General features: G+C 41.2%; 1 protein-coding gene across 1 annotated transcript in view; it reads left to right on the top strand.

The window, feature by feature from the left end:
* The first annotated feature begins 4,990 nt into the window (after positions 1-4,990).
* The window catches only part of Miga (mitoguardin), a 477,244-nt gene continuing 468,544 nt past the window's right edge, over positions 4,991-13,690 (top strand). Inside the window, exons 1-3 of the mRNA XM_080270830.1 lie at positions 4,991-5,001; positions 9,330-9,460; positions 10,294-10,462. Of these exons, the coding sequence (XP_080126956.1) occupies positions 9,338-9,460; positions 10,294-10,462 (292 nt within the window). The 5' untranslated portion in view covers positions 4,991-5,001; positions 9,330-9,337. The remainder of the gene's footprint in view (positions 5,002-9,329; positions 9,461-10,293; positions 10,463-13,690) is intronic.

Below are 13,690 nucleotides of genomic sequence, written 5' to 3'. Positions count from 1 at the left end.
AGCTATATAAGTTTTCCCTGCTGTAGTTTACTATTATTTTGCCATAATACTACCGTTTGCCTCTTAAAGCTACTACGAAGTCCCAACAGAAAACGGAATTCTTGGCAAATTTGAATTATCATAATTCCCAAAGGAATATTTCCAATAATTTGGTAATTATTAGCTTATGTTTCTTTATCTTATGTTACTGACGAACTCTTTTCATACATTCACTGTACTTAGCGTTTGAAATATCACTTTCACCAAAATATCCTTAAAAAGGCAGATTTTCTAGCTTGTAGATTTTTAAAAATGCCTGTTTCGTGTTCATCCACTCGACATTGTTTCATTAATAAACATTTAGTAGCACTCTCTCAACACTGTCAATAAAAATTACAAATAAGTTGGATATGTAGCCTGCTAAAAGGTTCATAACCACCAGATTTTATTCATTTGTTAATGCAAACGAGGATAGGTACCGCCCGAGCAGTTCCACTTTCCCACCTATATAAAGACAGGGCGAGACATCACAGGTCAGTGGTAGTGCGCAATCGTTAGAACTCACAGGTAGATATTTGTCCTTCCTGTACGAGTGTTATATTGCGCATTCCCCACTTCACTCATAGTCATTTACTTCGTGGTTGCCTTTTTTTCTTGTTTGCATTTAATTCTTGTGTTTGGTACTTTTTTTTTTCAACTTTCTTTAATTCGCTATGGTTTCTGAGGTGCGTGTGGGTCGCGAAAGGCGCGGGATGAAGGTCCTTTCACACCCTTTCAGCGCCATTATGCGGCACGTACGAGTTGTCCAGCATCTTGGCAGCGGGATGTACGGTACGGTTGATCACGTCCGCTACAAAGGAAAAGACGCTTGTTTGAAAATGCCAAATAGGGAATGTTATTATGCCAATGGTGCCTCTGATCCCGAAATTGACTTTGAGCAAGAGGCTGAGGTGCTGTACAAGCTGGACGGGGCAGGTGGTGCTCCAAGGCTGTTGGCTGTTGGTTCGGACGAGCCTGTGATTGTAATGGAGTTCTGTGAGGGAATGTTACTACAGAAGTTTTACGATGAGAAGTGTCAGCAGGATAAAGCAGTGATTTATGACGTGTTGATGGACCTTGCCGAGCGGAGCCGAGAGCTTCATAAATGCGGCTACGTTCACACAGACATTCACGAAGAAAATGTTATAGTTTGTGAACAAGATGGTAAGTTTAGGTGTCGTTTAATTGATTTTGGGACAGCAGAAGAGTTGGATGGCTCGTCGGTGTAGGAGAGGAAGCGTGATGTTAGGAATATTTTGAATTTGCTGTCAAGTTTGACTAAGGATCTTTCGTGGAATGATGTTCAGCGCTTGGTGAAAAAGGTAATGGACAGTGATGATGGTTCGGGATCAGAACTGATAGACAAGGTCAAGAAAATTATTGAGAATTTTGGCGGCAATCACAGGTGAGGTACGTAGTTTGTAAGGGAAGGCTATAGTGAAGGTGTGTCAGAGTTGGCTTAGGGTGTGATGGTTGGTGGCCACAGTCATTGGCGTGTTTGGGGCCAGTGACCTGTGTCGTGAGGGTCAAATTTATGATAATTATCACCCTCACAACACAGCCCGCAAGGGTGGAGGCCTCGGTTATGCCCTGCCACAGCCAGCAAGGGTGAAGGCCTCGGTTATGCCCTGCCACAGCCCGCAAGGGTGGAGGCCTCGGTTATGTCCTGCCACAGCCAGCAAGGGTAGAGACCTCGGTTATGCCCTGCCACAGCCAGCAAGGGTGGAAGACTCGGTTATGCCCTGCCACAGCCAGCAAGGATGGAGGCCTCGGTTATGCCCTGCCACAGCCAGCAAGGGTAGAGACCTCGGTTATGCCCTGCCACAGCCAGCAAGGATGGAGGCATTGGTTATGCCCTGCCACAGCCAGCAAGGGTAAAGGCCTCGGTTATACCCTGCCTGAACTGAACACAACACAGCCAGCAAGGGTAAAGGCCTCGGTTATGCCCTGCCTGAACTGAACACAACACAGCCAGCAAGGGTAATGGCTTCGGTTATGCCCTGCCTGAACTGAACACAACACAGCCAGCAAGGGTAATGGCTTCGGTTATGCCCTGCCTGAATTGAACACGACCTTGTTGCCAACCAACTTGTGCAGCCCAGTGATCAGTGCAGCTATGCTAGTCAGGTGCAACCATATATTTTGTCATACAGGCTAATATCGCCTGAGCTGCTCATTCTTGCATTATAGCCTAACCACACCGGAAGATGCTTTTATCATTCACCAATTTCACCATCACTTAGCCAGCGGTCAACGATACTCGCGTATTTTCGTGCAAACTCGAGTAGTTTTTCTTATATGATCAGTATTTTTTTTTCTTTTTAAGCAGTACGAATTGGTATTTTGATATCCTTTTGCATTTATTCGCTCAGACACTTTTCCAAGACCAGGGTGAAGTAACACACTTCTCTTTTCTTTAATGTCTATAGCCCTACCGTAGTAATATTGGTCTTTCGCAACAGGGTTCCTTTTTGTAATTACGCCCGACTGAAGAATTCTTAGTTCAGCGATCTTCCTTTTCGTCTTGCTATATACATTTTCAGTTAGTATAGTGGAAGCCCAGGGCCCTGTCCACATTAGAAAGAATTTGTCCATGCATGTTACAAACTCAAACTATGGTGCAGTCAAAACACTTCAGGATATCAGACCCTGGAAACGCACGATCTTTGACGGCCGTGTAGGATACTCACTGATGGTTTATGTACAAAGCTGCGTACATGCCTGACGTACAACTATCAATCACGCACAATCTATAACTGATTATAGGTTGTAAAAGGATCTATCTGTCTATTGCTGGACGCCTCAGTCCCGTAAGGGGTTGCCACAAACAAATCGCCTCTCGTAGCCCTGTCCAATACCACTTCACTGCCTTGCTTCCGGCTCACACACCTCTCATATACCTCTCCATCCCTCCATCTCATCCTCGGCCTTCCCCTCCCTCTCCCCCTCTCTTGCTGTCCATCCTTTCCACATTTTTCTCTGCTATGTATTGTGCATATTGCACATTGACACTCTTCTTTGTGCTGCCCATATATTTTGAACTCAAACGCAGTTTCAGTTAAGTAGAGAAGGATAGTATGGCTTCCTGTTCCATTGCGTTATCTAAACCTCTAGGTATACGTCCTCTTTCCTCCCTAGCGCATCATGTCGAAGAGATGCATCTGAGGGCAGAGAAACATGTACAAAGCCTCTGTTTGTGGCGGGCCCACAGTCTCGCTCCCACTATGACTGTCAGGTGGGAAAATCTGACAACAGCAACAAGCCCCTGTCAATTTAGGATTATTATCCTGCATAGGAAAGTGAGAAGAGGTGACAAACTTACGTCCCCGACTGTACTTGACAATCATTCACCATCCAGTTTCCAGTACCACATTCTCAGTGCTCGTACAGCCAGCAATAGGAACTCTTGTCTTCAAGGAATTACAGGATATTTTTGCTTAGCTGGATGACAAGGACAACAAGCATCACAAATCACAAAATTCACCCTTTCATCAGACACCGAGTAACATTAAGTTTCCTTCAAGGCAAGACAGTGCAGCATTATATATATATATATATATATATATATATATATATATATATATATATATATATATATAAATTTTTTTTTTATAGATTGTGTGAGAGAGAGAGAGAGAGAGAGAGAGAGAGAGAGAGAGAGAGAGAGAGAGAGAGAGAGATACACGTATACTAAATACAGTCTATTAAGCAGACAAGCCTAAGAAAATGGAAATGGAATTTTAAATTTTTAGGCTAAGATATAATCTGGACTACATCTAACTTCTTTACATCCCCGCTTATCATTCTGATAGTATCTAACACAGAATCCTTTATTTCGCCACCAGGAAGTAGAGATATTTAAAGTAAATGACCAGTTTCTTCCCAGCGGTATCATGTGAGCAATAAATCCTACCTTGCCTTGAATGGAAACTCTTATTATGGACAACATACAACTGTGCGATAATACGCTAGACATCACCTATACCTAGTAAATGTTCTGGAATAGAACTGTATCTGTGTTGCCAGTTGTTGAGTCACCTGGGAATACCTGTAAGTGGATGGTGGGCGTCTCCACCTGCCAGGAGAATATGCTTCTCTCTTGCTTCATTGTCTTCGTTGACATTCTTTACAAAGTTCCTTTGCTAGAAACGCGCCTCAGGGAAAACGATCCGTCGTAGTGGGCCAATCCCTAATCTCTCATCGGCCTCCGAAGTTCAGTACTAATTTCGCCTTTTAAACGTGATTGTAGGCTTTTCCTCTGAGCTCATAGGAACTTGATGGTAGCCTATCGTTTTCTCTGAACCAAGGGCCTGTCAGACACTGCGTGTAGATGTGTCGCAGCAAAGTCAATGAAAAAAAAAAAAAAAAAAAAACTACGAGGTACAATGTGTGTTTGTTTACGTTGACGAAGCACGTGGGAGGCGGGGTATTTGATTGAATGCCCTGCATCAAAACACGGTAAAGTAGATGTAAATAGTAAACATGGTCAGAAAACTCGAACTTCCACAGTTATTACCTAAAGATAGGAGTTTCATTTTATTGCTTTAGGTCAGTTCACACGGATGATCGATTTTCCGGCCAAAAATGCAAATTTACATATATAAGTAAATGTCAGTAATATCATCTTACGAAACAGTTCCAAGGTCAGGATTGCATCAGCTGATCGCGGTTTCGGACACGCCGGTGTTTGTTTTGGATTGTGAAGTGCGGGTGGACTGAAAAATTTCGTGTGGATTCGGCTTGACAGCTTATTTACGGATCTGATATAAAGGTTTTGATCAATATTTTGCATTACTGAGGTAGCTCTCTGCTTGTTGCAACTATAATAAGCTTACATTTTAGCATCTGAGGTGATGATTTGGTAACCAAATTGATGCCGAATCGCATCCTAAGCTCTTTATTTTGATGATAATCGTCAAAAAGTGGCGAATCAGAGGATACTGATAGGGACAGGGGACTGAAAAGTAAAATTAGAGTTTGACAGTGTTTTTTTCTTTTTTTCATTAGAGTTCTGCAATAGTAAAGTTAATGGTGAGACCTAGGAATTGGGCTACCTTAAACTTTCACTAATTATAGGTGTGGGGGAAAATGTTACATGGGCTTCTTTCTTGGTTCTACATTCTTGAGCCCCTGACAGTTTGGGAAGTGTTTTGTAGATCAGGAAAATATGTGGCTGAAAGCATTAACAAAAAAAAAAAGGCTTACCGGTATTTATGAATTAAGTGCATTGTTTTTTAACCCCCAGAATGGGAATCATACTGTAGTTGGCCTTTTGAGCAGAACCATATAATACAGGATACAAAACTGTATGTTGAAGAACGGTAGGGTATAAAATTAAAAAAGGAGAATACTGGATAGTTGATATAAATTTTGTAGCTAAGTTGTTAAACCTCCCTACCAGCTAGCTGAGTAGCATCCATCCGTCATCTAAGAGATGGCTTGGATTTTCTGTTTGTGTTTGGTTTGTTTTATTCCATAATTCTGTGAGGTTTAAGACCAGAGGACTAAGAGGCATTTAGTTTTTCTGTCACTCCTTTCATCCTTAAATGTTGTCCATCAGTACGGGCTGCTGACTGTTTTTGACCTGCCCCACAACTGTCTTTTCACAGCTAATCCCATGCTTTTACTTCCCTATAGTTCACTCAGTTGCTTCATCAATAAGGTTTTGAGCTGCCAACAGGTTGCACAATTTGGGAGGATCATTTTTGGTCATCATCTGATTCTGCTTCCAGTCGTTTTGATTTGTTCCATGATTGTTTTTAGTGTGATCAAGTTGATATTACCATACAGGATGACTGTGCGACAGGTGTTTGTCACATCATTTTCCCCCCAACAAATTTAACTCCCGACAAAGAGGGCAGGGCTTGACATTAGAGGTAAATGTGAAGTTGAGTTTAGTAAATTAAAATAAAATACCTGTAATAACATGCAGAGGATCTAGCAACTCAGTTTGTAAGCCTGCTTTCTGAGTCAGAAAAAAAACTAAAATCTGAGTTAATATTCAAGTTACTGAGATTGAAAGAATTGGAAATACAAGTCAAGGTTTGTACAATTTGCCCTCCATACGTCCAAGAAGTGGGAGACATCAAGCCTCACAAATTGAGAAATCAACAAATAATTTTTGCCCATTAAACAACCCCTGGAATTGTGTGGTAATGTAACTACCGGTATGTACAGTAGCTATTTGCCCAAAAACCATTTGCAGTCCCTCAAAGCATCATCACACATTAGAATAAACTTTTTTAAAGTGTAGTTTGAGATATATTAATTGTGTATGGTGTTAAATTATCTCTATATACAGCTTAAACTACTGCACAGTATATTGATATTGCATCCAATTGTATCATTTAAATCATGTTGTATATAAGGGCTCCAACATGCTTGCATGTGCATGTGTTGGCCTTCCCAACCCATGGAAATCAAAGCCACAAATACGATATGGCCTGCTGTACCGGTATAATACCTTGCCATCCATCACAGTTTGCTTTGATATCCTTCTGACATAACCCCATCCAGCAAACTTAACCTGAGCATCATTCAGACCCATCCTGGCCATTGTTTCATTTGGACCTAACCTGGGGATTCTAGAATATATTAAAAATAATCAGTGAAAAGAAAAATTACCTAGACCTAACCTATTCAGCCTGAACTAACAGTAAAAGCCACATCCTTCGGACCAAGGTTTGATATAGTTCAAATATAGATAGGGAAAGAGAGAGAGGGATAGTCAGACTGTTCTGAATTGACCTCAGTGAACTGAGAGTAACTTTATTAACTTGGAAAAGATGTTAAAGACTTGCAGGGACTTGCTTTGGCCTAGTTTATGGTACTTGATTAAAATTGCCTGGATGTGATTTGAGCTTGAAATGACTAAATGGTCATGTAAAAATACCAAAAGACTTCTTTTTTAAAAAGCTTATGATCTTGTTGATGGTACTGTGATGGTAGACTGGAGGGCTTAGTAGATGACACTTATTTTGACATAGTACTATCAGTACTTATGAAGAAGTTGTTTGATTGTGCCTCATGGACATGAAATGTCTAGCAATATGTACAGCTATCCCCCCAAAATATCGCACACCTGGAGACTGATGATTGTGAAAATGAGCGAGTTTTGCAAATGTATATTAATCTATATATCTATTGCCAGGTGCCTTAATCCCATATATGGGGTGGCCACAAACAAATCGCCTCCACCACCTGGTTCCCCGCCATTTCACTGCTCCGCTTCCAGTTCACACCCCCCTCTCTCATATGCCTCTCCATCCCTCCATCTCATCCTTGGCTTTCCCCTCCCTCTCTCCCCCTCCACCTCACTCACATTACTCTCCTTGTCAGTCTCTCACTCTTCATTCTCACCACATGGCCAAACCACCTCAGTGTGTTTCTCCTAATGCTTCCTATCACATCCACATCCATACCACATCCTCATATGTCAGTCTGTCTCTCCATGTGACTCCACAGGCTCTTCTCAAATAATATATTAACATATTGTCTAAAAAAATATATCATCCAATCTGTGATGACATAGCTGTGCATTTTTGAGCTGTAATAATTACCAAGGACAATATTTGCACTTAATAATTACAGGGTGCCTCATGTAGCCTACTGTATCACAGTGCTTTATCCCTGTCTCTGAATGATACCTGCAGTAAGATGGTGGATACCTTTTTGGTTGACTGTACCTTAACATATACAGTATAGGCCTATATACAGTACTGTACTGTATAGCCTGAGTTCCAGTCTGGAATACGGTAGCCTAATGTTTTGACTACTGGGTTTGATGTTATTGAACTTGGTTAGACCAGAAATATGCTGACTTGCCCTGAGTGCATGTGAATGGACTGCAGTGGACTTGATGGTCTTTATTTGACATAACATAACTGAACTTGAAGTGGTTTGGAAAAGCCAGGTCTTATGTAAGAATTTGAATGGATTTAGACAGTAGCCATAAATTGGCATCACCAGACTTTGCCAGACCTAATGGATCCTTGAGTGACTTGAATGGAATAAATTAGTCATCTTCATCATCATCATCATCCAGACCTCCTTTCCCACCTTAGGGCAGGGTGAGGTGTAGCAGCATCCAGACAGCTAATAATTTTGAGCTGGATTAATCTGACTAAACTTGATCGAACCTGATAATTTGCTTTATATTACACCCTGTATAAAGACCATTCACATACCATATTGAACACTTGATTAGGCCAGGTATTGTCATCACAACTGTAATCCCCCCCCCCCCCCCCCAAAAAAAAAAAAAAAAAAAAATCAACAGAATGTCCATTGAAATGGGTCACACAGTAATTCACACATTCATTTGTTCTGGCATTTGAAATATATATTGGCTCCATCTCACAAATAAAAACAGTCTGCGCACCGGTATAGGCTGTATTTAGTATACCGGTATTGTAATAATCTTTTAGTTTGACAGGAAGATAATAAACTGTGTTGAAGGTTACTGGAACTTTTTTCAAGGTTTCTCACAGTGACACAGATTGGTGGCCGACAGCTTACCAGTGGTGTACCGCACTGTGTTTTTTTTATTGTGTATCACCTCAGATGCTCTCTAGAAAAAAATTATTTACTATATTGTATGAAGGCTTTGATTAATGTATAGTTGTGTCAAAGTTTTAATAATATCTGTACTTAGCTGTGACATGATTTGATTAGCTTGTGGGAAAAGACAAACCTATATTGAAGCATTTCTGTCCTTTGAAATATCAGTACCAGTTTGCAATGAAATAACAGACAGTAGCTTGTCTGAAGGATGTTGCCACTTTTTTAGAGGGGTTCTTCAGTGATAATTACACAGTTGCTGTCCTACTTAAATACTTAATTGGCACCGAGAGGTGGTTTGTAACAAATACGGTAGTTTGTAAATTGAAATCCACTAATATTTGAGATCTAAATTTATACAAGTCATTGGTGACATTTATGAACACAGGAGGATACTGAGGTAGTTACCTGTACCATTGTTATGCCAGTCACCTTACATAGGCCTGCACTGGCTGCTGTTACAATAGTACAGTATTATTATTATTAGGTCTTAATAATTACATTACAGTACAATACTGTATATGGTAGTTTCTAGATGTGTCTGAAAGATAACTCAGGACGTATTTGTCAAAAACTTCTTATCTCCAAAAGTTTGTAAATTAACAATTGTCAAGTACAGTACAGTGGCAGCTGTGTATAGTTACCAGTATAAAAACTTATTTATAGTAAATGGAATATGTCTTATTTTTTAAGTGTACTGTGACAGGCTAATACTGAGCAGTTTCTATACAATAATGGTATCTTTCCTGTAGGTGGTGCCATGGCTGAACTGCAGTTAGTTCCCACAGTGCCACGACCATTGGTTCGGCTCCCAACACTTTCCAGCCTTGGCTTTTCTTCTGCACTGACTGACTACATTAAGAACCTCACACGCCCACAGAAGGTTATTTTCGTTGTTTCTTTTGTACTGTACATATATATGTGAGTGCATGTATACCTTTTGCTTTACATTTAACCTTTTCAGTTATTAGAGTGGACTTAGACATTTGATACGGTCTCATATCAGAAAGTTTTATTCACCGGAGGGAAACCCTTATCAGTGGTGGGGTTGATCAACTATCTTTGAGCTAAAAGAAGAAATACAGTAACTAGCTTGAAATGATTTGGAACTCTGGATGATGAAGACCATAAAATTAACTTTTCAGGTTTTATATATATATATATATATACAGTATATATATATAAATGAGGCAAGTCCTGCCCTGCATATACCAACTTAAGGTATATACTTGACAGTCGATTTTCTGAGTCCCAGCTGTTCTTTATGCCACACATATTCATCTGAATTATTACAGAAGAGAATTTCAGTGGAACATCAAGCTAATGGTGGACGTTCTTTGTAATACTGATGTTTGTAATACCCGGTAATTATTTTTTTCACTACCATAATCCCATTTTTGCATCCCTGAGCTCAATTTGACACGAACACAATGGACTGCAGGAAGCTGGTTTCATCAGCCAGTTACTTTCAGAGATCTTTTGTTGAGGCTGTTTTGAAGGATTGTCTGTGTTGTGATAGTGTGGTATATGAGGTGAATAAGTGTGTTGTTTGGGGGGCTGCATTGCAGTGTGGACAGAGTGGATTGTTTTCAAGCTGTATTTTCTGTCAGTAGTGTAGCAGCAAAGAATGATTGCCATATTGCGGTCTAGGTACACTAGGGTAGTTGTTTATGTCACTCACGTTTATGTGTTGGTTTATGGTTGGGTGCTTTACAGGTGGTGTTGGCAAGTGTGAGTGTTGGTTTTGCACTGGTTGGTTTGGTGGCACGTTACCTCCGTCGTCGCCGCCGCCGTACACCAAGAAAATCAGCCATTACACGGCACGATGACTCCACTCGTGCTCACAGAAAGCTCAAGCCGATCACAATACGCAGCCCATCTGGTGGTAAGCAAATAGAGTCCAGTGATTATTTAGATTCTATAGTTGTCCACTGAAATTTTGTGCTGTGTTAAACTCATGTACAATACAGTACTGACACAAAGAAGTTACAGGTTTTGTGTCCTGGAATGTGTTCATATGCAGCCTTGTTTGGAAAAGTAGATAACTTTTTTTTTTTTTAATGTGACGCTTTTATACCAAAGAATTACTTTCAGCCGTTAGAGTTATTTTGTAAGGAATATAATATTATCGTGTGGTAGCCGGATAAAACATGAAAAACATCATACTGAAGAGCATTTAAAGGAGAATGTGTGTATTTCTTTCAGGCAGAGAAACCTTTCATAATAGAGATGAAATCACATGCCATTCTCTGAAATTAAGATTTAAAGGTTGTCATTATACTCCATTTATCTGTTTATCCATCTGTATCCAGATGTCTTAATATAGGAGAAGATGGTCATGAACAAATTGCCCCTATGTCATCCAATCCTTACCATCAGGCTGCCCTCCCTCCATCTTGTACCACTTTTGCCATCTCACGCCACTCGTTCATATACCTCTCCCCTCTGTCCTTTGATCTCATCCTCACTCTTCATCTTCCTATCTTTCTCTCTCTCCACCACACCCACATAAACTGTCCCAGTTCGTCTTTCACTGTCCATTCATTTTACATAGCCGGTCCATCTTAAGGTACCCCTGACAACTTCCAGGACATCCACATTAATACCACAGTGCTTGTGAACTACTGTTGTTTGTCTGTGTTTCCATGTAGCTCCTCACATTCCCATCTGATGACTAATTTCACTCTTGACTCGTGTCCTTCCAGCAGAATCCAAGCTTCAGTTTCAAACAGTAGTTTGTAGATCATATTACTGGCACGTGCAATGATTTTTTTTTACTTCCATACCAACCTTCCTATTTCTTTTCACCACCCTAACTTTACCTGTGACCCACTTTCCCTGTTGCACTCTTTTTCATACTTCATTGTCTAAGATCCCATCCTTACTCATTGCACTACCTAAATATTTGGAGGTGCTCATTTTATCCATTTCCAAACCATTCAACCTCACTGTGCCTTCTGTGATATCGTTCTTCTCAAAATCCATAACTTTACTGTATTCACTTTCAACTTTTATTTCTAACATACACTCCCAGATTCATTAACCCCTGGGGTACACAATTCTCCAGCCTTGAATACCCTCCAGGATGCAAAAACAGGCCTATTTTTTGGCTTTCTCAAAGGTTGAAAGTTTTATGCCTGATTTGTAGAGCTTGAATTTACACACTTGCAAATGCAAATCTCACTCTCCTAGACCCAATAGTTACAAAGTTATGGCCTGTCAAAGTTGATGATAGTTACCTGTCATGGCCCTGGCAAGAAAGAAAATATGCCGCTTGCACCTGTTTTCTTCACAAAAATGCATACAAAAATCACCAAAATCAATTTTTTGTGGTGTGTGTAGATGTTGTAAACCACTGTAATGTGCTTAGAAAAAAATAAAATGGTGACAAACCCCCCCCCCCAGTAAATATGATAAATAGTAAAAATTAACCTCCCCTCCTCTCCCCACCCCATACCTCCAGTCCCCTCCTTCCCCTTCCCTTCCCTCCCCTCCTCTCGCCTAACCTCCTCTCCCCTCTCCTCTCCCCTCCCCTCCGAGCTGTCAAATTTAGCTAGGGAAAATATAATTTCTTTTTCGAGTGGTTTTGAATAAAGACAGCTAAAATAATTGTGATTTGCCTGTCTGTATGCAAAGACACGAATATATTACGGGTAATGATTCAAAAACACGCGCCATTAAGCATAAAAAATACGCCAAATATTCAAGGCCGGGGAGATAAAGATACTACGTGCAAGGGGGTGGGGGGTGGTGGGGGGAGATGGTAAAGCCAGGAGGGGGTGTGTGGGGATGGAGAAATGGGAGGAGACCACCACCAGACACAAAGGAAGGGCCCCAGTGGAGTACAGGGACATGGAGGGAGGGTAGGAGGGAAATACCCTCCCCCCAGATGCCTGGTGGGGGGGGACATGGGGGGGATCCACATGGGAGGGGGACAGATGCATGAGTAGGGTGTGGGAGAGGTGGTGGTGGTGGTAAGAATGGTGGGAGTTAGGGTAGTAACAAGGTAGTGGGGTAGAGGGATGTGGCGAGAGGGAGGTGTGGGTTACACCCCCCCCCCCACTGCCTGGGTTCGGGCCTGGGTCCCCCCTCCGGTGTGTCCAACACTTAGTTCTGATTGGTTAGAAGCCATCTACGTCACAGCCAGGGTGGAGCCAGCTGCCGCCAGTTTTTTGTGGATGTTGCATGATCGGCGTTGCTCATCCTTTTAAGAAATTGCACAAAAAGCCCGATCGACGAGCTTAGTACTTTAGGGGTTAACCAAGTCTTGCTGCTGCGATTCATCTTCACTTAAAAGAACAGTATCTTTAGCAGTCAGCAGTACAGGTAACTTCTGCACCCTGCCCTCTTTAACTAGGAACACTCCAATATCAGTTATGCTACTTTATATTTCTTTTATAATACTGTATCTATCTGTAAGAACGTCGTGAAGCGGCTGAAAGATGGGAATGCAGCTGGGATTGATGAAGTGTATAGAGGTGATTAATTTAGTGGAAAGAGTGGAATGAAGTGCTTGTAGGAGATATGTAAGAAGGCGTGGATGAGCGAAACTGTACCAGCAGAGTGGAAAAAGGGATTGTACCCCTGTACAAAAATAAAGGTGAGCAAAGTGAGTGCAAGAATTAACGTTGCATAAGCTTATTGAGTGTTATAGGGAAGGTATGTGGAAGAAGAATTATTAAGAAATTAAAAAAGATATCAGAAGTACTAGTGAGTGATGAATGGGGTGGCTTTAGGAGTGACAGAGGATGTTCGGATAAAATATTTGCAGTGAGGCAGATAGTGGAGAAGGCTTGTGAGAAGGACTATAAGGTGTTTATGGCATTTATGGATCTGGAAAAAACATACGACAAAGTAGACAGAGAAGGATTGCGGAAAGTTTTGCTCATGTATGGTACAGATGATAAGCTGGTAGGTGCCGTCAAGAGTTTTTATGATGGTAGTGAGGCATGTGTAAGGGAAACAGGCATCTAAGTGAATGGTTCACGATCATTGTGAGCATGCGACAAGGTTGTGTGATGTCCCTATGGTTGTTCACTATCTATCAATCTTCCTATCTATTGTATCTCTCTCTCTCTCTCTCTCTCTATACATACAGTAAAGCCTCGATATA

Source organism: Coenobita brevimanus, chromosome 43, assembly GCF_032717465.1.
Source record: "Coenobita brevimanus isolate Jiangsu-jjx chromosome 43, ASM3271746v2, whole genome shotgun sequence".
Classification (NCBI taxonomy): domain Eukaryota; kingdom Metazoa; phylum Arthropoda; class Malacostraca; order Decapoda; family Coenobitidae; genus Coenobita; species Coenobita brevimanus.
The sequence above is the reverse complement of the archived record's forward strand: the minus strand, read 5'-3'. Positions and strand labels throughout refer to the sequence as shown.